Here is a 27,209-nt window from a genome sequence, read left to right as displayed (position 1 = left end):
GTATTTTATTCCACTATCCAATTGAAAGGCGAAATTCAACTAACCAGGTAATTAGCCCATAAAGTTGAGCGAACGTATTTTTCCTCATGACAGGATTCAGTTCCGGCCCTGATAAAACCTCTCCCGAAATCAATTCCTGGCTACGGCCATGGTATTGATACTTTGAAGGTGGAATTACAAGTTAAATGTAATTTTAAGTTAACATGCATTTTGTTTTACAAAATGAAGAGTTTTTAAAAGCTATTGAAATAAATAAATAATCTTTTATTTAAAACCACATTGCAAACACAGTTCACCGATCAAGACCCGGCAACATACAGAGAAAAAATACAAAACATACAAATAAACTGAAATACCTAAATAAGCTTTCAGAGAGAACCACCGCCTATTTCTTCAAATACAATAATAAACAATACAATAATACAACAATATATAAGAAACAATGTCTCCCGTAAACAAATCTAAACCCCGTATTTTTGATGGTGGTAGCCTGTAAATCTAAAAGAGGCAGGTGGCAACCCTACACCTACCCTACACCTAGACAGAATGAAAAATTTGTTTTCATTACTCGGCAGGCCTACTGCCAAAGTTTGACAGAAAGTGTGGCGGTAGTTGTGACCTCTGATTGGCCGACTCTCTTTCACTATTTGCTAAAATTGATGATTGCAACAACAATTTTTGCTTTTTTGTAATCGAAAACAGAACACGGACGTCAAACAGGTTGACTAATTGCAATCATTTCTGACCGGCTAACATTGTTCCGCTAGTGGCTCAAACTCACTGTCGCAGCAAGAACATGGTAAATTCAGCCAATCACAGCAATTTGAATTGGATATCACAAATGTACCGATCTAGGAACCGAGAATGCACGAACCAGGGCAGATAGAGATAAGAACAATAATATCATACGTAGGAAATCGACGGGGGCTTGTTGACAAGTATCCTCTTAAAGGCATGCATATACTCGTAGCTACTATGACGTAGACATCCGCTAATAAAGGATTTTTGAAAATTCAACCCCTAAGTGGATAAAATAGGGGTTTGAAATTTGTGTAGTCCACGCGGATGAAGTCGCGGGTATAAGCTATTATTTTTTATCATAAAGTGCTGACGACAGTATTTCACTAACATTGCAATCTAGCCTACGAGTAGAGCTAATAAGCAATTTTATTAACCCCCGACCAAAAAAAGAGGGGTGTTATAAGTTTGACGTGTGCATGTGTGTATCTGTGTATCTGTCTGTGGCATCGTAGCTCCTAAACTAATGAACCGATTTTAATTTAGTTTTTTTTGTTTGAAAGGTGGCTTGATCGAGAGTGTTCTTAGCCATAATTCAAGAAAATCGGTTCAGGCGTTTGAAAGTTATCAGCTCTTTTCTAGTTATTACTGTAACCTTCACTTGTCGAGGGTGTTATAAATTTTTAATTTACACTTGTAAATTATATTAACCTAAACTTATAAAAGTACTTATATCTAAGAATCGGTCCATTAACTTAGTTTACAGTTAGTTTTCACTGAAAGACACTTTGTTCTTGTGTTCTTTAGAATGCACTAGCACTAAATTTTTACTTTATTATAAAAGGAAACAAAGAAATACAACGCTACTAAAGAAACGCAGTAGAAAATTAATTTTGAAAACTATTTTCCTGAATCGTAAGGATCTTGCTCGTCCACCGTTTAATATTACAACGTTGCGAAACTATGTAAACTATCTGAGAGTATGAAAAACTTGAGGATTCGCTGACACTTGCGTTTTATCTTAACAGGGCTCTCTCCGTCACTCGTTTCATACAATCGTAGTTCCAATTTCATTTAAATATTAAGCAACCAAAGTCCATGAAATTTTGCAGACATATTCTAGAAACTAATATCTGTGTCTGTGGTGTTTTAGATTTTTCTAAAAATATGTAGTTTTAAAATTACAGGGGCTCAAAGATTTGTATGAAAATTTTTAAGACCGCGTAACTTTGTAACTGAATATTTTAACAAAAATCTGGAAAACCACAGACATAGATATTAGTTTCTAGAATATGTCTGCAAAATTTCATGGACTTTGGTTGCTTAATATTCAAATGAAATTGGAACTACGATTGTATGAAACGAGTGATGGAGAGAGCCCTCTTATGTATAAAAATGAATCCCTATTTCCCTTGGTCACGCCATAACTTGAGAACGACTGGACCAAATTGGATAATTCTTTTTTGTTCGAGATTCAAGATTCTTTATTAGCAGAAACATTTTTAACCCCCGACCCAAAAGAGGGGTGTTATAAGTTTGACGTGTGAATCTGTGTATCTGTGTATCTGTATATTTGTGTATCTGTCTGTGGCATATTGTTGTGATAGGTTATAATGCGAAAGATTTTTTTCGGAACTAAGGTCTGACACGCGCTGACTCTTAGTCCAGAATGTCAAAAAAAATTAAAAGAAAACGCGTTTATTTAGTGCCACAGAAAGTACAGAGAAAAAATTAATATAATATTTCTCGAAATAAGATGCATGGCGTGTGGTACCAAAATGGATTCATTCATGAAGTGAAAATGGTCCATTTGGACCAGCCACGAGTTTTTGAACTATAACATTTTCTCAGTTAACGAAAGTAATTAAGATTTCAAAACCCGACGTGGATAAATCAAAGTTTTCTCCCAGCCGGCAGAACGTTTCAGTTTGTTATCTTTGTCGCTCAGGCGGTTTCTTTTGTTCCTTAGTTTTAACATTTAACTACCCATTTTTAACCCCCGACCCAAAAAGAGGGGTGTTATAAGTTTGACGTGTGTATCTGTGTATCTGTGTATCTGTGTATCTGTCTGTGGCATCGTAGCGCCTAAACGAATGAACCGATTTTAATTTACTTTTTTTTGTTTGAAAGGTGGCTTGATCGAGAGTGTTCTTAGCTATAATCCAAAAAAATTGGTTCAGCCGTTTAAGAGTTATCAGCTCTTTTCTAGTTTTCTTGTAGAAAAGAAGGTTAGATAACCCTTAGGTTCATAATATTCAAGTGTCAATTGACAAATGTCAAGCTGTCAAGATGGACGTTGCCTAGATATACATAATTATTTACTTGAAAATGATTTGTCGGGGGTGTTGAAAATTTTTAATTTACACTTGTAACTTCTGCTTTAAAGTTAAGATTGGGGTACATTGGCTACTGTCGAGCATTTCTCATTTTGAGGAGACCTGTGCTCTGTAGTGGACTGACGATGGGTTGTCGATGGTGATGATGATGATGATGAATCGATCAACCCATCACCGGCGGACTACTGAGCACGGGTCTCCACTCAGAATAGATGAGTTTAGGCCATAATCCGCCACGCGGCGCTGGTCCAGTGCTGAGATGCAGACTTACTTGTGTGTTCGGTGGGAGGCTTCGGCCGTGGCTAGGTACCGGCAAAGCCGTGCCGCCAAGCGATTTAGCGTTCCGGTATGATGCCGTGTAGAAACCAAAGAGGTGTGGGTTTCATAAAAACTGCCATACCCCTTTTAGGTTAGCCCGATTCTATCTTGACTGCATCATCACTTACCACCGGGTGAGATTGCAATCAAGGGCGAACATGTATCTGAATAAAATAAGCCTTTGAGAACATTGTGCAGAACTCTCAGGCATGCAGATTTCTTCACGACGTTTTCCTTCACCTTTGAAGCGATACATATGTAGTTGCTTTTAGCATATAACCCCTAAAAGTTAGAGGCGGCGTGCCTGGGATTGAACCAGGTGTCACCTGGTGTTAAGTGATTACCGCCACCAATGAAAATTAGCAGCACCAGAGGTACCTCTGATGCGTTGCCGGCCTTTCAGGAAATTGTTGGTCCGCACTCCGCCCCTTGAATAACCCCATGACACTTGGATGTACAGTACTACCAGTATTGGTAATTAATTTAGGTCCTTTTTGTTACAGAACCAGCGGCAGGATGTCAGAGAACGTTTTGTCCTTCAAAGCGGACGCGTCGGACAATAAGGCGCGGTACACATGCGAAGCGAAGAATATCATGATCAGCAATACATTGAAGGCGGAGATAGACCTTACTGTACTATGTGAGTATTATTTTATTACTAGCTGATGTCCGCGACTTCGTCCGCGTGGATTTACATCACACTAATATTATAAAGGCGAAAGTTTGTATGTGTGTGTGTGTGTATATTTGTTACTCCTTCACGCAAAAACTACTGGACAGATTTGGCTGAAATTTGGAATGGAGATAGATGATATCCTGGATTAGCATATAGGCTACTTTTTATCCCGGAAAACTAAAGAGTTCCCACGGGATTTCGAAAAACATAAATCCACGCGGACGAAGTCGCGGGCGTCAGCTAGTTTTTCATAATTTCGCGGAAACTCTTTGATTTTCCGGGATAAAAAATAGCCGTAAGTAGGTCAGCAGTTTGAAAGTTATTTACTTTTTAGAGAGTTTTGTGTCGGGGTTTTTTTAAATTTTGAATTTATGTTATTATCCCGTAAAATCAAAGAGTTCCCACGGGATGTTTAAAAACAATCCACGCGAGCGGAGTCCCGGTTATCAGCTAATTTTAAATATTTTAGCATAAAGCTTGGCTACCAGAATTCGTTCCCCTAAAGTATTTCCGATATTAAACCACATTATACTTCACCGTATTAATATTAAATTTACGCTAGACGGAATACCAATCCGCCATTTTAACTTTGGAGGACCCTTCAAAGGGTAGGGTTTGCGAGTTAAAACGGAATGTACACACAATTTCACAGCCCTTCCGCAAATTCACAAATCCTTTGCCGGTACTGACAAACAGGGCTGTCAAAGAGTAAAGACAGTTTAGCACAATTTAGAGGATATCGCGTTTTTTTTTTACATCAACAACTTCCATACAATTATGAAAACCTCCCTGGCGCAGTTGCTTAGCTGACAAACACATTTTTCGATCTTGATCCTAAAAAACCGGCCAAGCGCGAGTCAGATTCACGCACCGAGGGTTCCGTGCTCGGGTATTTTTTCCGATTTTTGCACGATAAATCGAAATGCATAAAAATACATAAAAATTTGTTTTAGAATGTACAGGTAAAGCCCTTGATACCTCCAAAGAGCGCAAACGGGACCCTATTACTAAGCCACCGCTGTCCTTCCATCGGTCTATCTGTCAGCGGGATGTATCTTATGAACCATAAAAGATAGAGAGTTACGATTTTCACAGAGTGTGTATTTCCATTGCCGCTATAACAACAAGTCATGTAAATGTATGTTAATTAAAAATACATAGTGTTATGTATTTGTACGATGACACGGAACCCTTCGTGAGCGAGTCCAACTCGCACTAGACCGGTTTTTAAGGCTCTTTATTCGACTACGGAACCCTAAATAAAGGGAAAAACAATAATCTCTGCGTATAACTTGTCCCAAGCGACAACCTTTGCTTTCTTATTGTTTATTAAAGAAAACTCCCAACTCCCATAGGTAAACAGGAGGGAAACGCCTGATTCAGAAACACGATTCCAACCGATGATATGTGTAACCCTAGATATACCTTTGCCTAAGCTTATCTAACAAAAAAAAATCGGCAAAGTCAAACAGAGCGGCAAATACTTCATAATATGATATAATAATATTATAAATGCGAAAGTGTGTCCGTCTGCTAGCTTTTAACGTTATCAGTTTATCAGATTTTGATGAAAGGTACAGAGATAATTGCATCCCAGGTTAAGATTTCCATCTCCATTTTAGGATCATCACTTGCCAGCAAGTCTGATTGCAGCCAAGCGCTAATCTTTAAATATAAAACAAGATATAGACAACAAAATCACAATTTTACCACGGAAAATCGAGTTAGTAATCCTTAAACTCTGAAACTACTGCACCGACTTTAATAATTCTTACACATTTCGAAAGCTACTAATCTAGAAACACAATGAAGGAAGAAGAGATATATCGAAGTTCACCCGAGCGAAGCTATGGATTAAATCATGCGGATGAAGTCGTGGGCAAAAGCTAGTAGGCACCTATACAATAAAATAGGATCAATTTTTAAAAAAGAAAAATTTGCAAGTAAGTAACTGTGTATCTTTGACTTCTTATAAACCATATCAATGATCCAGGAATACTTTTTCCCGGCGATTTTGTCCTCAAAAGAGGTCAAAGGAATCCTCGATACTTTCGTGAGGCCAGCTCGATTAGAACTCGAGAAATCGAGTTGACTTCAATCGTTCTTGTTGCGAAGTAAATTAACCTACTTTTGACCTCTATTGAACGAAGGTAAAATATCATAATATTCTTTAAAAAAGCGGCGATAGTCTTGTGTTTTAGTTAGTTAGTTATTTATTTCATGCATTCCAATATAACACTAATATTATTATAATATGTGTGTGTGTGTGTGTTTGTTACTCTTTTACGCAAAAACTACTGGACGGATTTGGTTGGGATGGAGATGATTATACTTTCGATTAACACTAGAACACACTTATTTTCTGTGAAAATATCACTGAAGAAAAAATAATTTCACCAAATGAAAACGATTTACAAGCACTCTAAAAGTTTTTTTTTTAAATAAATTATATTCCATTCTTAACATACGCAGAGATAGGGAAATGAATAAAATTGTCTCTAAAAATATTATGATGATCAAAAAAGGCTAAGAAAATAAAAATCCCTCCAAAATTTTAACATAATTAAAACACAAGCTTCATGAAAATGTTCCGTCAACGTTAAAGAACGATATAATTTCGTAATACACTAGCGGCACGCTATGATGGCCGGTTTGACACATTACAATAGTGATGTGGAATGTCAATTTATTCTCGAACAAAAAACAATTAAGTTTTGTTTTTGTACCTGATTAAATAGGTTTAATAAAACAAAAATGTATATGTTTATTTAATTTATTTGAACGAACTGAATATTTGAACGAAAATGAATATACATACTTTATATGCACACAAGAAACATATGAATACAAAAGATACCAAAAAAGGTGCCACAAAAGGCCATAATTAATCAGATTCGTCCATACTACTATTTTCACTGTCGTCACTGCTATCATCACATACATTAATAATTATATGTTCGTTTTCTATAATATTATCTATTTTCACATCTCTTTCATAATCTTCCCTTATTAATTTAACAGTTCTATTCACAACCTTTTCCCAGTCTCCTTTAGTCACATGTTCACAAGCTTCTTCTAATAATTTTAGCATTTTTTTTGTGGTAAATGGGGGTTCTGTATTGTGTCTTGCAGCATATCCCTTAATTTGAGCCCACACCAACTCAATCGCATTATACTCACAATGGTAAGGCGGTAACCGTATAACTCTGTGCCCATGTTCTAATGCTATTTCGTCAATGACGTATCGGATCTTGGTTGGTTTGTTTTCTTTTAAAAGACGTACTAATTCCGCTTTTAACATATTCATGTTTGCATCTACGCCATTTTTACGAAGCCATGCGACGATATCAGCTTTCTTTTGGGATTGGGCAGGTGGCTTGTCAATTTGCATCGAGTGGTATGGGGCGTTGTCCATAATTATAATAGATGGTTCAGGGAGGCTACACAACATTGAGGTAAACCATTCAGTAAACTTTTCTCCATTCATGTCTTCATGATAGTCTCCAGTGGTTTTTGACGCAAAAGCCATGAGAGAACCTTCGACAAACCCGTTGATGGTTCCGGCGTGACAAATTATAAGTCGCGATCCTTTTCCTACAGGAACTTTGGAAGTAGATGCTGCTGTGTCATCGTTCCAAGAACGGCCTACAGTATGGTTAGCATTAAGCCATGTTTCATCCAAGAACACAACATTTTGCCAATTTTTGATTTCTTTCACTTGCCGTAAAAAAGTATACCTTGCCATCGCTATATCAAATCTTTCCATCAATATTTTGCGTTTGTTACATTTTTTGTATCGAAATCCAATGGTCTTCAAAATCTTCGTTAAAGAACTTTCCCCACCGAAGAATAATCCAGCTTCCTTCAGTGAATGCACCAACTTTTTTCTTGTTGGATACTCCTTCTGTAAATAGTAGCCGTAAACATGTCTTCGGATAGCATCGGCATCAAAGCTATCGATGCCTACGACTGGTTTTGCTCGTTTTCTCTTTTTTGGTGTGTGAAGTTTATTTTCTTCTGTGCCAGTCTCGCCATATTTTTTTTTAGTTATCCGTCTAACAGTTCGTTGTCCAATATTAAGCGCATCAGCTACGCGTTCAACCACTGACGTTATAGGTAAAATTGGCCCTCCATTTTGAGCTTCACGATCGAAATAGTTACGAAGGCGTATTACGAACTCACGTGTCTGACTATTTAGAACAGTTCTCTGCGTACGTTCGGTCATATCGACGAAATCCACAACAAAGGGCTTGAACAGAGTCCAAATTAACGAGCAAGGGTCAACAGTAATGCAGTATCAATATTTGAAATCCAAAGCCAGGTCAAAACTATATCACAATCGCATTGCACTGACAGTTTATACTTTTCGAAGCAACGTCAATTCGAAACTGCTTTGTTTTGCATTGAGCATTGACGCGAGTTTGCCGAAGGTAGTAGTTGTGCTAGCCAGCGATCCTATGTGACGATCGTATTAGATTCCATTTTTAAAAATTTATTGATATTTTTTTGCGATTTCAGAGGTTTGTCCACATAGTGAAAATTGTTCATATTCACAAGTACATTCACCCCTTAAATGGTGCAAACTGATTTTTCTACACTTGTATACATTTAAGAAATCAATTTAATAAATAAATTTTGAGTCCTAAACCTAAAACTACATTCGATAAAATTTATGAATCTCTGCACATCACTATCGTCAATAAAGTAATACAATTATTTCCTTCAAAGTCGTTATCAATTAATACGGAACTTCATGAGCGGACAAACGTCAAACCGGCCATCATAGCGTGCCGCTAGTTTAATTATACTTTTACTTTTTTATTGGATTTCGAAATGCTTGGAAAAAATAAGCCATTTTTCTGTGAAGTACTCTTTGATAAAGATTCGAAACTCGGAAGGAATTTACTCGAAATTATTTTTTGTAATTTGCAATTTGTGACGTAGGTAATATTTTGTCAATTTACTTAAAGTCACATCTTATCATGGATGTAGGAAGTAATAATTATAGTTAATTTTTTAATATTTCTATGTATCTTACATTATAAAAAGACTTAAGGTGCCCACGCACTTGAACTGAACTGCAGCTGAACTGCGCGTCGCGTCAGCGCCCCGCACGATATTCTCTCCAGCCGCGACGCGCGTACGTCACTGCCGCGCGGCGCGGCTGGAGAGAATATCGTGCGGGGCGCTGACGCGCAGTTCAGCTGTAGTTCGGTTCGAGTGCGTGGGCACCTTTATCCTGACTGACTGACTGGTCTGTTAAAGCACAGCCTAAAACGCTGGGGTAAGAGACTTAAAATTTTGACAGTAGATTCCTCTTATAAGTAAGCACTCACTAAGAAAGGATTTTTGGAAATTCCATCCCTAAGGGGGTCAAAATAGGGGATAAAGTTTGTATGAAAGGTAATGAAAAGGTAGTCATTTTCCGTCTTATAGTTTGTATATTGTACGCATGAAACATTGGTATTTGGACTTTCGGTCAAAAAATAAAAGTACTTAGGTACCTGTTTCAGGATTTTTGGAAATTCTACCTAGTATTTTATAAACGTGGATTTTTGTTAAAATCCCAAAAATCCATTAGTGTAAAAACTGTACTCATGCAAAAAATGAAATCAATCCGTTGCTCTGTTGTGATGTGATTGAAGAACAAACGAACCAATCAACAAACACACTTTCATTTATGGATGCATTTAATATACATATATGGATAGTGATTTTATAAATTCAGTGCATGAGGCATAGTTTCCTCAAAGCTTAAACTTAGAAAGCGTATAAAGTACGGGATCCATCCAAAGCTTGAATAATGCTATAATATGCGGAAGTTTGTAAACTAAAAGTTTCGAACACCTGACTTTAACAGAGCTCTCTCCGTCACTTACTCCATACAATCGTAGTTCCCATTTCATTTGAATATTAAGCAACCAAAGTCCATGAAATTTTGCAGACATAGTCTAGAAACTAATATCTGTGTCTGTGGTGTTTTAGATTTTTCTAAAAATATGTAGTTTTAAAATTACAGGGGCTCAAAGATTTGTATTTTTCTTTAAAAAAAGGCCCAACTTTGTGCTCGTTTTTCTAGACAACGAAGCAATTTAATGAAATTTGGAAAAACCACAGACCTAGAAAATTTAATGAATATTATGTAGTAAAAAAATTATCGTTATATATTTTATATTGTTATAATTATGTGGGAACTACGAAAACCAGAAATTACACCCAGAAATCTTGAAAATTTCGTGCTGTCTCGATTTGTGCAAGCGGGGTGGTGAAGTGCGGGGGACGACACGTGAAACTGACAGAAACTGACAGTCTAAACACACGGGCCACATTTAGACTGCACCCAACTCCAAACTTGTCGATAGGTCTAACTAAATACACTGGTACATTTCAACTTGCGTTAGACGTATGCGTTACCTACCGTTATGCGTAGACGTTGCCTGTAGATAAAAATATGTCTCATGTTTGCTGGCAGTAGCGCATGCATCAAACCCTGCAAGTTGCAACTCTCTTGCAACCTATTCCTCACGCAATACGCACAGCTTTAATATTATAATTTTTGACAATGTATACTATATGTAATGCCATATCACAGGTCACTCTCTGATTTATTGCTAACAATTTACTTCCAAATGCAAAGAAATCTAAGTGTGTTGAATTCACACTGCCCAATACCAGGACCTTAAATGACATAAATTCATTGATAAATAATCATATGTTGAAAATAAAGGAGAACCCCGTGTTTCTCGGTATAATGTTAGATGCAAAGCTTCTATGGAACACCCACATATCAACACTTGATGGTAAACTCAGCTCTGCTGCTTACACTGTTAGAAAAATTCGACAGGTACTGACGTGGAAACTGCAAAAATTGTATATTTTGCCTATTTTCACTGTATTATGTCTTACGGACTCTTGCTAGGAGATAAAGCGGTAGATATTGAGAAAAAAATGTATTACAGAAAAGGACAGGACGTGCAATTTATAATTTAAAACCGCGCGCTGCCATACAATAAAAATATAAGGAAATAAGTACCTTATCTATTATCTTATAGTAGCTTCTAAATATATTTACAACTAGCTAATGCCCGCAGCTTCGCTCGCGTGGATTTAGGTTTTTAAAAATCCCGATCCTTTCATTTCCCAGAACAAAAGTTGCCTCTCCGTAATAGCCCGTCCCCGGGATGCAACTTGTTTCTGTATCACGTAAGAATATTTAAACGGATGATCCTTTTCAAATCCCGAGGGATCACCAGGATTTAGGAATGCAATTTCTTACAGCATCAGGGTTGAGGTCAACGACAAAGTGTTTACTTGGTATAGATACCTTCAATATCAATTAATAATCGACACTTTTTAAATCCCATTAGCTTTAGTAGTCAGGTCCCCTGCAACATCAGGGTTGAGGAGTTGGAATCCAAATTTTTTTTTGAACAATGTCGCAAACTTTCTTTATCGATTAAAAAAACTACCCAAAATTACGCAGTTAGGTTACCTGCCAAATTTCATGGTTTTGAGTCAACGGGAAGTACCCTAGAGGTTTTCTTGACACACACGACAGACAGAGAGATAGACAACAAAGTGATCCTATAAGAGTTCCGTTTTTCATTTTGAGGTACGAAACCCTAGAAAACGTAGGATCGGCATTCCGAACCAGTGGTAAATTTTTCTGACCATCCAAAAACACTTTGAAGTTTACCTAAAAGTTTACAGGAATAAAAATTTATCATTGTATTCCATTCCATTTCATTCTATTCCATTCTGTTCAAAGATAAATAGATAATAAAAATATTTGTCACCGAAACAATAATTTACGATACATCGACCAATATCAATTTTACTGATGACAATCTGACAATTACCAAAGTGAACGACTACTATAATATCTATTATATACGACTAACATAATATGTATTATAAATTGTGTGCCGTTTGCATTCTCACTAGGTTCTCATTAAGTTTGTTTTATTTGGTTAAACTTTCTGGCATTTATATTGTTATGACGTTTAATTGGCAAACAGTCTGTTTATTGGCTGAAACTTAAAAATTCAGCCAATCACAACAAAGAAAATATTGTAATAATGATTGATGCAGCTTTCTGTAATTGAAAACAAAATATTTGACATTAACTTGAATGTGACAGTGTTTTCCGAATAGGGTTGCCAGAGGCCCCGTATTTTACTGGTTACCCCGTATTTCAGGATACAGAAACCTGTAATTATGAAAATAAAATACGGGGCAAATAAAACTAAATATTTTTAGGGTTCCGTAACTCAAAAGCAAAAAAGAACTCTTATAGGATCACTTCGTTGTCTGTCAGTCTATCAGTCTTTCCGTCTGTCCGTCTGTCCATCTGTCCTTCTATCCGTCTGTCATGTGTTCATGAACAAATATTAGTATTTTCAATTTTCAAAGTAAGATAACTACATATATCAAGTGGGTTATCATATGAAAGGGCTTTACCTGTTCATTCTAAAACAGATTTTTATTTATTTTTATGCATATTTTTTTAATGCATAACAGTTTTTGATTTCTCGAGTAAAATGTCGGAAAAAATACCCGAATACGGAACCCTCGGTGCGTGGGTCTGACTCGCACTTGGCCGGTTTTTTACAAATTCAGCAGGAGCTGGTTGGCGAAATCAAACACTGACGTTATGTCCAGTAGAAAGAATATTTTCCTTTTGCGGCAATGCGTAGCCGAAACCCACTCGATATTGATCATGGTCGTAGCCAAGGCGGCGGGGCTTGGTTTGAGGATGTAAGCCTTTTTTTATACAAGTTAGCCCGTGACTTTAATCTTTTCTAGTGGTAAGTGATGATGCAGTCTAATTTCTTGGCCGTTAGGGCCATACTAACCATATAACTAGCCATGACCGAAGCCTCCCACCAGACCAGAAATTTCGAAATAGCGACTGCGCCTGGGAAGCCGTCAAAAACCTAAGCCTAAAATAATACTTACACTATTTCTTGCATTTGCTTACCAATTTTTTTTTGGAAATATATCAAACATTTCGCGCTCACTTCACTCGCGCTTTGAATTTCTATTACTTGGTGTAAACCCCGCAATTTCGTTTGCATGAATTTAGATTTTTAAAAATTCCGTGGGGGATTTTCCGGGCTAAAAAGCCGCCTAAAAAAAATGTTTGGGATGCAAGTTACCTCTGAATAGTAAGTACCAAAATTTTGGTAAAGAAGATGGGCCGTGAAAGGGTAACAAATAGATAGGCAAATAGATATACTGTCGTATTCGTAATATTAGTATGGATAGGAAGCTTTAAAAATAAAATCTTGCTATGGCTACACTCGTTTCCCTTTCATTTTAATTTTTTCTGTATTGAACCAAAAACACTTACGCTCACTGCGCTCGCGCTTTTTTATTGTTGTATTTTATCTCACTGTCAAATTGAAAGGCGAAATTCCACTAACCAGGTAACTAGCCCATAAAGTTGAGCGAATGTTTTTTTCCTCATGACAGGATTCAGTTCCGGCCCTAATAAAACCTCTCCCGCAATCGATTCCTGGCTACGGCCATAGTATTGATACTGTGAAGGTGGAATTACAAATTAAATGTAATTTTAAGTTGAAATGAGAAGATTGTATGCATGAAATGTATAACATTTTGCTTTACAACACTAAGAGTTTTTAAAAGCTATTTAAATAAATAAATCTTTTATTTAAAACCACATTGCAAACACAGTTCACCAATCAAGATACGGCAACATACAGAGAAAAAATACAAAACTTATAAATAAACTGAAATATCTAAATAGGCTTTCCATGCATTTCAGAGAGAAACACCGCCTATATATATATTCTTCAAATACTTCAAAATTTCAAATTTCTTCAAATTTAAACCCCGTATTTTTGATGGTGGTAGCCTGTAAATCAAAAAGAGCCAGGTGGCAACCCTACTTCGACCTAGACAGAATGAAAAATTGTTTTCATTACTCGGTATGCCTACTGCCATAGTGTGACAGAAAGTGTGACGGTAGTTGTGACCTCTGATTGGCCGACTCTCTTTCACTATTTGCTAAAATTGATGATTGCAACAACAATTTTTTCTTTTTTGTAATCGAAAACAGAACACGGACGTCAAACAGGTTGACTAATTGCAATCATTTCTGACCGGCTAACATTGTTCCGCTAGTGGCTCAAACTCACTGTCGCAGCAAGAACATGGTAAATTCAGCCAATCACAGCAATTTGAAATTTGGTTATCACAAATGTACCGATCTAGGAACCGAGAATGCACGAACCAGGGCAGATAGAGATAAGAACAATAATATCATACGTAGGAAATCGACGGGGGATCGTTGGCAAGGATAGCCTTAAAACCGTTCACAGACAATTTTTCAGACGACAATAAATTTTGTATACCGAAGTTATGTAAGTTGTTCCTTCCCAAACACAATTGGGCAGGGGTGCCAAATCAGGGATTCAAGTATACAATAACATTTTTTTTTTTTTGACAATATCTATAGGTAATATTTATAGCAGTTTGGTTTTGGTTGCCTGCAAGAGAAAGGCCGAAAAATTGTATCTACTTTTTTAACCCCCGATCCAAAAAGAGGGGTGTTATAAGTTTGACGTGTGTATCTGTGTATCTGTCTGTGGCATCGTAGGTCCTAAACTGATGAACCGATTTAAATTTAGTTTTTTTTTGTTTGAATGGTGGCTTGATCGAGAGTGTTTTTAGCTATAATCCAACAAAATCCGTTCAGCCGTTTGAAAGTTATCAGCTCTTTTCTAGTTACTGTAACCTTCACTTGTCGGGGATGTTAAAAATGTTTAATTTATACTTGTAATAGTTTTAATGTCGGAAAATCTTATCGCTCTAATGCCTTTCCTCCATTTGCTTTTCAGCTGGAAAAAGGAAGAAAGTATGCAAAGAAACTACAGAAAACCTTATTTTATACGTAAAAAGTCAAAAAAAATAGGCGGCTTATCTCAAATCTTTTACATACTAACACTAGTTAGTAGATAGTGGACTAAAAACACTATCTTGAAGCACTTAGTTGATTAAAGGTTTGTGAATAGGCTGGGCACAGCTCAGCGAGTGCGGATATCCATTTCGTCCTGTCAATCAAGGTTTTTTTGGTTTAGAGTGTTTTTCAGCCGGTATGAAAACGATCCAAATCTGTTCCCGAACATCCCCTAACGGGGAATATTTTGGGGCTGTATTGGATTCAGAAGATTAACTGGGTTCATAACAGAGAATTTTTTTTTACCTATATCATAAGAGAGATGTGACAAGGCATATCAATCGATTACGATTGTTAAGGCACGTTGATCCAAGTCGGTAACTGGATGGGCAACCAACTTTGTAGGTCTGAATATTATATAATCGTTGATTATGATTATTATCACTATTATTCAACTGCAAACCTAAGGGTTGAAATCTCGTATTAGTTGTGTGGCATGCGAAAGGATCTAGGCACGCACCGCTGGCGGCGGTAATCACCTAACATCAAATGACCCGCTTGCTCGTTTGCTCGAAAACTGTATAAAACTACCCTTATAATAATACAAGGTGTAACCAGAACGCTGGCAAAATCGAAGACAGGTGATAGTACTGATAAGGCACCAATAAAAAAGTCGTTTTTTTTTTTTAAATCCTGTATTTTTTAAAAGTTCACAATATATTGCAAATAAAACACCTGACTTACGCTGGAGGTCATCGAACGTTACGTAAATAGGTCACTCGAGCTCAATGTCGTGTCTTAGATGGAACATTGACCCATAGTTGCACGCTATACATTGCGGGTTTGAAAAATACTAAATCACTAAAACTACAAGATAAGGCAAATGATTATTGGCATTGGATTGTGTTAAGGTAGTATAATAATAACCCTAAGTTTTAACTAATGTTCTAGTTACACCTTGTAATTAATTGGAAGGGGTCATGATATTAAATAAATACGATGCAGAGAGAGAGAGATAGCTGGCAGCCCTGTTTCAAGCCATTGTCACTTTAGGTGAAAACTTTCAAAAGAGTGCTTTCTTAAGCAAAATAGTCGTCCATATATCTACGAGTTGCAAAGTTTGGACATGTGTGAAAAATAGGCGCTAGGGATTCGCTTTCAGTGGGCTTAGTACAAATTTACAAAATTGACAACGTTGGTCGATATCGAGTGTCAAAGCACCCTAACGTCTGATTGAAATGGACTTAAGCTGCTTTTAAAAGAATGCTCCTTTAAAAGCATGAATCAAGCGATGGACTTTTAATTTTAAGTAGAAGTTTCGTCATCATCTCACTACAATAAAAAATGTTATTATTTACCTTTCAAAAATGATGATATAAGCCGAAAAAACTAAAACAGAACAGACACACTTCTCATTTATAACATTAATACGGATAATATTCTTCTAAATTAAGTAATTTAAGGAAGATTATCTTAAGTGATTTAGTTTTAATCTTATTTTATGACTAAGTAGCGTGAAAGCAACTGGCTAAGAGTGTGATGAATTGTCACATAGATAATATTACTACAACTTTTTATGATTTGAAAAGAGCCAGTTTTTCTCATTAGAAACTGAATTCCGAACTGGTGGTAGAGTGATAGACGTAGCATAAGAGGCACTCGTTATCACACTTTCGGAATGGATAGATAATATCCTGGATTAGCACATAGGCTACTTTTTATCCTGGAAAATCAAAGAGTTCCCACGGGATTTCGAAAAACCTAAATCCTAGACGAAGTTGCGGGCGTCAGCTAGTCCTACATAAAATAAATAATTTCTTATTGTTAGTCTTCGATGCTCGAAATCGATCAACGTTGTCGACACGTGTATACTCGTGCTAGGAGTTAAAAATCCGCGTTTCGGCGCACTTCAGTCGAATCGAATAACCCATTTAGGAGGATTCCCTTTACACACATTGCGAGCTTACAGGATCGGGTTTAACTGGATATATGACTAGGGAATAGCCCCGTGTATGTTTTTACTGACGATGAAATTTAAATAAAGTTTAATAGGTTTTAGATTTGCGCTTTTTTTTTTGTTACATTCAGCGCCACAAAAACCACAGTTGGTTTTACCGGGCACTGAGTTTATTAATTATAGCTATACAATAAAAATAAAATTATAGAAACCAGCATAATAGCGCTGACAAACTAAACGAACTTTCATTAAAAATTTTGAAGTGAAAACTTTTACGAGACATTAATTCACCGCGTTTAATAGCCTCATCGGGTGACAAAAGGGCGGGCTCATTTTTTGCGCAACGGATCAGCCTGGCTGTCCAGTGCGGAAATGCAGCGAGTATTCTTGGCACCATTCCACGCGGGCGTGATTTGTATAGTAATTGGATAAGCTAGCTTTAAGTTTTATTGTAATATTTTCAATATATAACTCAATTTAAAATTAAACATACTTATCAGGAAATATCTAAAAAAAAGTGAAAACTTCTTTTGTAGTGGAAGGTTTGCCAAAGTCGCGTTTTCCGTGCAAGGTCGCCATTTTAACACCTTAGGACCCCTACGTCCATTAGTTTTTCGAACTATGTGCCCTGCCCATTCATCTATACTAATAAATAAAATTGGAGTGTCTGTCTGTAATTTCGAAATAACTACCGCATATTAAGGTCATATGGTTATTTAAACGATACTATAACCGAATCACACGTTTTTAAAATTTTTGTCTGTCTGTCTGTCTGTTTGAAAAGGCTAATCTTGGGAACGGCTGAACCGATTTTGACGGGATTTTCACAGACAAGTAGAGAATTGACCAGGGAGTAACATAGGCTACTTTTTTGACCGACTTTCAAAAAGGGAGTTGTGTTTTTCTACCTATGTACACCGAAATCTCCGAGATTTCTGAACCGATTTGCGTCATTTCTTTTTTAATCGATAGAGGAACTTTGCGACATTGTTTCATAAAAAATTTGGAGTCCAACTCCTCAATCCTGATGCTGCAGAGGATCTGACCAATCCACGCGGGCGAAGCTGCGGGCATCAGCTAGTCAGTACTATAAATGCGAAATTGTGTTTGTTTGTTGGTTTGTTCTTCAATCACGCCGCAACAGAGTAAAGGATCGGCGTGATTTTTTGCATGGTTATAGTTAAAGACCTGGAGAATGCTATAAGCTACTTTAATCCCGGAAAATCAAAGAGTTCCCACGAGATAACGAAATCCACGCAAACGAAGTCGCGGGCATCAGCTAGGAATGTAATATGTAGATAATTCAGAGCAAAGTAAAATCCATAGAAACTTCATACAAATAAACTCCACGAAGTTACACAGTTTTCTTCTACTTTCGACCCAATTCAAAGTTAAAAACGGATACGGAACCCTCGAACTGAGAAAGCTAACTCTCGCTTAATCAATTTGCCATCACGGAAAAGTCTTTTCTGGATTTTATAACGTTCCATTCAAGAAAAATCGATTGGGTTGAACTTTTCAATGAATTCTTTGGAAATAACTCTAGAATAAGAATAGTTACTTTGTACCAATGCTTGCCAATTGTGGGTTTAAAACTCGATTCTTATAGAAAAGTTTAAAGCTTGAGTTATATGAAAAGCTGGGTGAGTTAAAAATTAAAAACCGGTCAAGTGCGAGTCAGACTCACGCACTGAGGGTTCCGTACTCAGGTATTTTTTCCAACATTTTGCGATACAATATAATACAACACGATTAATTTAAAAAACTATTATGCATAAAGATAAAAATAAATCTGTTTTAGGATTTACAGGTAAAGCCCTTTCATATAATACCCCACTTGGTATAGTTATCTTACTTTGAAAATTGAAACACATTTTTTTTTTAATGATGTAACCACAAATTCGCGGTTTTCAGATTTATTCTTGTACGTATGCTATGAGACCTACCTACCTGCCAAATTTCATGTTCTAGGTCAACAGGAAGTACCCTATAGGTTTCTTAACAGACACGACGAACCGACGGACGGACGGACAGACAGACAGACAGACAGACAACAAAGTGATCCTATAAGGGTTCCGTTTTTCCTTTTGAGTTACGCGACGGAACCCTAAAAACTAAGAAGCCGACGTTTTAACCACTAGGCTTTCACCGCTTGTGACACACACACACACACACACACACAACGTCTATATAATATCTTCCCGTACTAGGTTGTACCTTTTCAACGATTGCTTTATAATATTTCGTTTGTTAAAATTTTGTAACGTTCTTCAAGATCGTTCAATTGGCTCATTCCGAGAATAATTCCTCTCAGTTTATGAATTTTCTATTATCCTTTCTCTTAAATGAGAATTTTTCTTAGAAGTGATCTCAAGATTGGAAAGGAGATGGGGGGAAACGTTTGAGGGAATACTACCACTTAAATCTGTAATGCTTTTGTGATTTTACTTTGCGTATTTCATTTTATTTAAAAGGAAAACTTACAGCTAGTAACCTAGTAACATGAAATCGATAAATAAGTACCTATATAGAAGAAAAGTATTGGACTAAGAGCCAGCGCGTGCCAGACCTTTGTTATTTTATAAAAGCAGGACATCCTACACGTGGGGATGCCTCTATAACGACCTACGTTGAAAAATCTTTTCTTAGTGGGCACCTGCCCACTTAGAAAGGATTTTTCAAACAGGATTTTTAAGAAACTTAGTGGTAGTTTCACTTGACAATTGTAAAAGTTTATTGGAGCAAAAGTTTTTTACAACTAAATGTTTTGAAAAGACCTGCAAGTCAAGAGTGAATAGACATCTTCTAGGCAAGCGCGCTCCTTCTTAGGCTGCATCATCACTTGCCAGCGGGTCTGATTGCAGCTAGGCGCTCGTCTATAAATTTAAAAAAAACTAAATGTTAATTTTTTTTGTTCACAGTTGCCCCATCTCACGTCACAATCTCTGGACCTTCAGAAGCAAGAGTCGGAGATCCAGTACCCCTTAGCTGCAGTACGGCACCTTCAAACCCTGCTGCAGATATCAAGTGGCTGGTTTTGGGCAAACACCATCGAGACGCCAGCAATAGAACTGTTATATCACCTGAAGGTAATATGATATGACTTTTATATGACTACTAGATTTCTTTGGCAAAGCATTAAGTTAAAGGAATAAGATTATGTGTACTTACTTAAGTTCTTCAATCACCCTCCATAAACACAGTTTTCACTTCATCAGGAGGCAGGGCCTGACACTAAAGCTTGTAAACACTATGTTTTGTAAAATAAAGATTTATTTATTTATTTATCTTTGTCTTCATAAACTTCTGTATTAGGTTCTTGCTGAAAGTGATTCGTTATTAAAGTCTAAATTCACTGCTTTTTGAAACTTTACATTATGAGAGAGTTGATAAGACAGAAATTCTCCTGATTTCCACTAGATCTTCTAATTCTTATGTTCACGACAGCTAACTTTGCAAACATTTTAAGCTTATTGTTGTTTCAAGCATTTTAAAGTTTCTCATAACTATTACATTAATAGTGTAAAGTAACAACATTTTCGGACCGTAGAGACTACCTTGGTTTACACATCTTTAATTTTCTTAAGTCTTTGGCTGATGAGTATGTAGAAGATAGACTAATTGTTTTACAAAGAGTACATTTTAACTTTGAATCATTGATTTTAATAATATTAAGTATTAACTTGTCGAAATACAAGAAATAATTGAATAACCATAGATTTTAATACTTATCTGATTTAATTTTACAGGTGGCTGGATAACCACGTCGAACATAACAGTGGTGGTCGAACCAAACCGTCGCTCCATAGTGGTAGTATGCCACGGCATCAACGGCCAACTCACTGAAAACGTGGTCGCTACTCACACCATCAACGTTCTATGTAAGTCATACAAGTTAGATTTAAGAGTGCTCTCCTTTGTAGCCTTAAGAGCCCACTTTATCGAATCGATAGCTCGTTGGCGGGTGGAACCTAAAATAGTTCTGTTTCGGAAACAACGTTATCTGTGCGTGTCACCCTTTCCCTCTAACCTCTAATAAAAAAAAATAACTGCACCTCATCCCGAGAGAGGCCGGGTGAATGAATTTCGCTTGAGATACAAGTTTGGTCAAAAACGGGAAAGTCAAAATTTCAAATCTACGTTTGGAATTACGTCGGCAAAAAAAAAATTTTTTTTTATGCAAACTAAAGACATTTGAAATTATTATGAAGTTAAATGTGACATGAAGATCTTAATTTTTCAATTTTTCAGTTTCAATTCAATTCAAATAAAGACTTTTGAGCCTACTATTGAATAAAGTATGTCCTGACATTGTTTGTTTAGCAATTTTGTAGATTCTTATAGAATTTATTAAGTTTTTTGCCGGCTCTTCTCAGTAGACGATGCTTTCTGAATCGGCTGTATAGATAACTCTACCACCGATGGATATAGCTTAAGAGACCCTAGTTTATCCTACATGAAATAAAATCATCAAAATTTCATACAAGACTCCTCCTTCCATGTTTATCTACCGCCTCTACCTATAAAGTTATCTATACTAATATTATAAAGAGGAAACCTTTGTATTTTTGTATGTTTGTATTGAATAGGCTCAAAAACTACTGGACCGATTTCAAAATTTCTTTTACCATTACTTAGAGGGATTCTTCCGAATCCGTATAGGCTATATTTTATCCCGAAAAATAGAAAAAATAAATGTCCACCCGTGCGAAGCCGGGGCGGGTCGCTAGTAAATTATAATGTTACGGATTGGGTAAATTCAGATCACGCGCTTTAAAATCTGCAAGCCCGCGCCGTCTGGCCCTAATTTACGGTCGCCATCGATATTGACGTTATATCACGTTATTAAAATAAATAAAATCATTTTATTGCAGGGCCCCTTATAAACATGGCTTAATCTTCAAACATAGTGTAAGGTTATTTTTAAAAATTGATTTGAGTTGTCAAAAATAATATAAAATTATTAATTTATCTAATGCAGGTAGTTTGATAAAATCGATATTTGGCTCATTCGATGTCATACAATCTGTTGCTAGGAGGCCAACAAGATTGAACTTGCATAAATACGGGTGTTTCGAAGGTTTTAGTTCAGTCTCCTTCTGAGATTCGGAGCGATATCGCATATTTTCGGTATTTGGATTGTGAACTGAATAATTAGATGTTGTGATAGCAATCACGCTCTAATTAAATTATTTATTTTGGCATTAGTTTGTTTAGATTAAAACTCTCGGATAACCTTACACATTAAACTTGTGTTTTTTTTTGTGTTGGTTTTGGAGAGGACATTCCAATAATTCAATAAAAATATTTAAATAATACCTGCTTTTCTGAGTGACGCCAATAATTCAGAAGCGGGACGTGTCTCACGTTGTCTTAATTTCGCTTTGGTATCTTTTTGTAAACAACCCACATTTGATTAAAATTTTTATTGAGTTTGATTTGGTGATTAAAATTTTTAGTTTTTTTTTTTTAAATTTAGTCTTTTGTGAAGTAGAAAGTAATTTGCAATAAGTGGTTCAGATTTTGTATACATCGAATGAGAAGTTAGTCGTTTGGATTTATTGTTGACTTGATATTAAAACTGAGAGTTCGGCAGTTCAAGGGTAGGTTTTAATGATTTGACGGAGGGCAGGGTAGCCCAAGATTTGGATTTGACTTAGGGCAAGGAAGCCCGCGACTGACATGACAAGATTGATTAGAAACACGAGGACGTGTTAAATTCAGGACGGCCGAACTGTAAGGTTATTTTTAAAAATTGATTTGAGTTGTCAAAAATAATATAAAATTATTAATTTATCTAATGCAGGTAGTTTGATAAAATCGATATTTGGCTCATTCGATGTCATACAATCTGTTGCTAGGAGGCCAACAAGATTGAACTTGCATAAATACGGGTGTTTCGAAGGTTTTAGTTCAGTCTCCTTCTGAGATTCGGAGCGATATCGCATATTTTCGGTATTTGGATTGTGAACTGAATAATTAGATGTTGTGATAGCAATCACGCTCTAATTAAATTATTTATTTTGGCATTAGTTTGTTTAGATTAAAACTCTCGGATAACCTTACACATTAAACTTGTGTTTTTTTTGTGTTGGTTTTGGAGAGGACATTCCAATAATTCAATAAAAATATTTAAATAATACCTGCTTTTCTGAGTGACGCCAATAATAGATAATAAAATATAATATTTTGGAAATATAAAATTAAAGATAATTTAAAATGAATAATCATTTTACGTTAGGGATCTGGTGTACCCGTAGCTAGGTGTTTATAGAATACATTGTCAGGGGATGCCTGGGCGACGACGATTAAATTATTATTGTACAATATTGGTAAGATTTTGATATTATATACGGCTGATGATGATAATGAAGACAATTTTAATTTATCTCCGAATTTCCTAAAAATCAGACCTCTCCATCTATCACTACCTATGTTAGGAATTGAGTAAATTCAGGTCACGCGCTTTAAAATCTGCAAGCCCGCGCCGCCTGGCCCTAATTTACGGTACGATATTGACATTATATACCTACGTCACGGACATGACGTCCGGTGAACTGAAATGAACCGATACTGGTGTCGTTTTTAACCCCCGACCCAAAAAGAGGGGTGTTATAAGTTTGACGTGTGTATCTGTGTCTGTGTATCTGTGTATCTGTCTGTGGCACCGTAGCGCCTAAACTAATGAAACGATTTTAATTTAGTTTTTTTTATTTGAAAGGTGGCTTGATCGAGAGTGTTCTTAGCTATAATCCAAGAAAATTGGTTCAGCCGTTTAAAAGTTATGAGCTCTTTTCTAGTTACTGTAACCTTCACTTGTCGGGGGTGTTATAAATTTTTAATTTACACTTGTAACAGATACACTACAATTAACCTCGACTTCGGCTAAGTTTTATCTGTTGGGAAGCTAGTTACCACCCTACTGGCAAAACCGTGCCGCCAAGCGATTCAGCGTTCCGGCACGATGCCTTGTTGAAACCAAAGGGGTATGGCTCGCGGTCATCTTACACTGCGGATTTCATCATCATCATGATCAATTCATCGCCGGCTCACTACTGAGCATGGGTCTCCTCTCAAAAATGAGAAGGCACTGGCGGATTCTGGCCAAGTGCGGATTGGTAATATCACACTCCTTTGACAACATTATGGAAAACTTTTAAGCATGACGGTATTTTCACGAGAGGTGCCCGGGATCGAACCCCCGACCTCTCGAATGGGAGTCTGACGCCTTATCCACTAGGCTTTTACCCGCTTGACGCTGACTTGACTTTGACTTTGAATTTGACTTGCAAGTTCCATTTTACTATCAAACTAGCTGACGCCCGCGACTTCGTCCGCGTGGATTTAGGTTTTTCGAAATCCCGTGGGAACTCTTTGGTTTTCTGGGATAAAAAGTAGCCTATGTGCTAATCCAGGATATTGTCTATCTTCATTCCGAATTTCAGCCAAATCCGTCCAGTAGTTTTTGCGTGAAGGAGTAACAAACATACACACACACACACACACTTCGCCTTTATAATATTAGTGTGATTAAGCGATTTTATCACAAAATGTAGCTGGTATTTGTGCTAAATCGTCGCTCAAAGTAGCGGTTAAGTTCGGGTTAGCTCACATAGCGGTATAAGCACATTCGCTTGCGAAGCACGCGCCTGTTCTGTTAATGTAAAGTTGGCTCGCGGTCATCTTACACTGCGGGATTTACTCGTTGTTATTTTATTAGATGAGGGAAAATTGGCCGTGTGGAGATTTTCGTGGTCAGTTTAGATAATAAAACGTGAAGGAAAATTGTGGTATGAAACTTTATTTTGAACTAGGGGATGCCCGCGACTTCGTCCGCGTGGTTTAAGGTTTTTAAAGATCCCGTGGGAACTGTTTGCTTTTTCAAAAAGTTGCTTATGTCAATAACAGGGACGCAAGCTACCTTGGTACCTACAAATCGATCAAGCGGATGAGTATTTAGGAATCCCGCAGGAACTGTTTGTTATTCCGGGATAAAAAACAGCCTATGTCCTTCACCGGAATGTATCCTAAGTCTGTACAAAGTTCAAAAAAATCTTTTCAGCGGTTGAGCCGTGAAAGCGTAGCAGACAGACAGACAGACAGATAGACAGACAGACAGACAGACAGACAGACAGACAGACAGACAAACTTTCGCATTTATAATATTAGTATGGATTAGAGATAACTAACTTGTGCCCATGATTTCGTCCGGATCATGGACTACACATCCCTATTTCACCCCATAGGAGTTGAATTTTCAAAAATCCTTGGCGGATGTTTACGTCATAATAGCTATCTGCATGCCTTTTAGCCAGATCTGTCCAGTAGTTTGAGCTGTGCGTTGATAAATTTGTCAGTCAGTTTGTATATTTAGATTTTGAAACTACACATTTTTAGTGCTAATCTCAATACTAATCTAAATATATAAAAATCATAACCCTTCCTTTCGGCTTTGCCGTAGTCGGGTAAAAAGGAAAAGCTGGCTGACTGACTAATTGATCTATCAATTTGGCATACAGATACCTATTATGACGTAAACATCCTCTAAGAAAGGTTTTTGAAAATTCAACCCCTAAGAGGAGAAAATAGGGGTTCGAAATTTGAGTAGTCCACGCAGACATAGTCGCGGGCATAAGCTAGTTCTAAATATGAAAGGAAACGCATAGAATTAAATTATTAAGTAAATGTTCCATACAAAGAGTAGCCACGGAGTGTGCCTAAGTCTTGTTATTTTTTCATACATCTTTGTTCTGGCGGGTTTTCTCCCTTGTTTATTTTCCCTGTGTACCCACGGAGCGTTGAACGTGATTGGAAAGGGGATTTTTTGGGGAAAAAAACTCGGGGCAAAAATATATTTACTCGGAAACTCGCGAATTTGAAAGGTGAAGAACTTTTTGTGTTTGCGTTCTATGGTAAAGAATACAAAAAATTGGGCAATTGCGAATTGAACTCGAGGTTCGAGGGTTCCGTACGATGAATAGGTATAATACGTTTTTTTGTTACGATTTACCATGTTATTTGAATTACTGCAAGTAATTTCTCTCCTAATTTTTTTTTTGACAAAATTAGGCTCAATAAATCGCTTGGCGGCATGGCTTTGCCGGTAGGGAGCCACGGCCGAAGCCTTCCAAGGGCTGGAGATGCGGGCAAAAGCTACTATTATATAAAATACCAGCTTAAACCAGCGACTTCGTCCGCGTGGACTACACTTTCAAACCCCTGTTTAACCGTTTAGGGGGTGAATTTTCAAAAATCCTTTAGCGGATGTCAACGTCATAATCCCAGCCCGAACAATCCAGTAGTTTGAGCTGTGGGTTGATAGATAAGTCAGTCGTAACCCTTGATTATAGAAGAGAGCCACCGTCACCTTTCCTTTTTAACCCCCGTCCCAAAAAGAGGGGTGTTATAAGTTTGACGTGTGTATCTGTGTATCTGTGTATCTGGGTATCTGTCTGTGGCATCGTAGCGCCTAAACGAATGAACCGATTATAGAAGAGAGCCACCGTCACCTTTCCTTTTTAACCCCCGACCCAAAAAGAGGGGTGTTATAAGTTTGACGTGTGTATCTGTGTATCTGTCTGTGGCGCCTAAACGAATGAACCGATTTAATTTACTTTTTTTTGTTTGAAAGGTGGCTTGATCGAGAGTGTTCTTAGCTATAATCCAAAAAAATTGGTTCAGCCGTTTAAGAGTTATCAGCTCTTTTCTAGTTTTCTTGTAGAAAAGAAGGTTAGATAACCGTTAGGTTCATAATATTATGTCAATAGACAAATGTCAAGCTGTCAAGATGGACGTTGCCTAAATACATAATTATTTATTTGAAAATGATGTTTTGGAAAACTCAGATACTTTAGATCGTAGGCGCGGAATAGTCCAAGAAAATCGATTCAGCCGTCAGCCGTTTGAAAGTTATCAGGTCTTCGTAACCTTCACTTGTCGGGGGTGTAATAAATTTTTAATTTACACTTGTGTATACTCAGACTAGCTTCCCACCAGGCTTTGCACAGATGCGATATGGATATGGATAATGTGGTGTCAGTGTGGTTATTTTGTATACGTAATATTCAAAAGAATAAGACAGAATTTTCACCTCAGTCAGTCAGTCAATCAGTCAGTTTTTCCTTTTATGCATACAGATATTGATGTATAGGTTTGCAGGTGGCCGCAAGGACTATTGTTCTAGCTAAAATTAGTTTTAAACATACACAAAAACTAGACTGAAAACTCTATTTTTTTTTGTTTTAAAACTAAGAGAGCGCATAA

The 27,209-nt window shown here is 36.9% G+C and overlaps 1 protein-coding gene and 1 long non-coding RNA gene across 6 annotated transcripts in view; one reads left to right on the top strand and one right to left on the bottom strand.

Annotated features, from left to right (window-relative positions):
* Window positions 1-27,209, top strand: part of LOC123877961 (nephrin) — a 341,522-nt gene that overhangs the window by 264,764 nt on the left and 49,549 nt on the right. For all 5 annotated transcript variants that reach the window (XM_045924911.1, XM_045924908.1, XM_045924910.1 and 2 more), the window contains exons 9-11: window positions 3,896-4,032; window positions 19,868-20,035; window positions 20,696-20,827. In XM_045924911.1, coding sequence (XP_045780867.1) covers window positions 3,896-4,032; window positions 19,868-20,035; window positions 20,696-20,827 — 437 coding nt within the window. The remainder of the gene's footprint in view (window positions 1-3,895; window positions 4,033-19,867; window positions 20,036-20,695; window positions 20,828-27,209) is intronic.
* LOC123877963 lies at window positions 4,063-25,302 on the bottom strand. Its single transcript, XR_006798710.1, has 3 exons — window positions 25,173-25,302; window positions 10,453-10,459; window positions 4,063-4,093 (listed from the first exon to the last, which is right to left on the bottom strand). It is a non-coding gene; the product is annotated as an uncharacterized LOC123877963 (long non-coding RNA).

Source organism: Maniola jurtina, chromosome 25 (assembly GCF_905333055.1).
Source record: "Maniola jurtina chromosome 25, ilManJurt1.1, whole genome shotgun sequence".
NCBI lineage: Eukaryota > Metazoa > Arthropoda > Insecta > Lepidoptera > Nymphalidae > Maniola > Maniola jurtina.
This window is presented reverse-complemented; position numbering and strand designations above follow the sequence as displayed.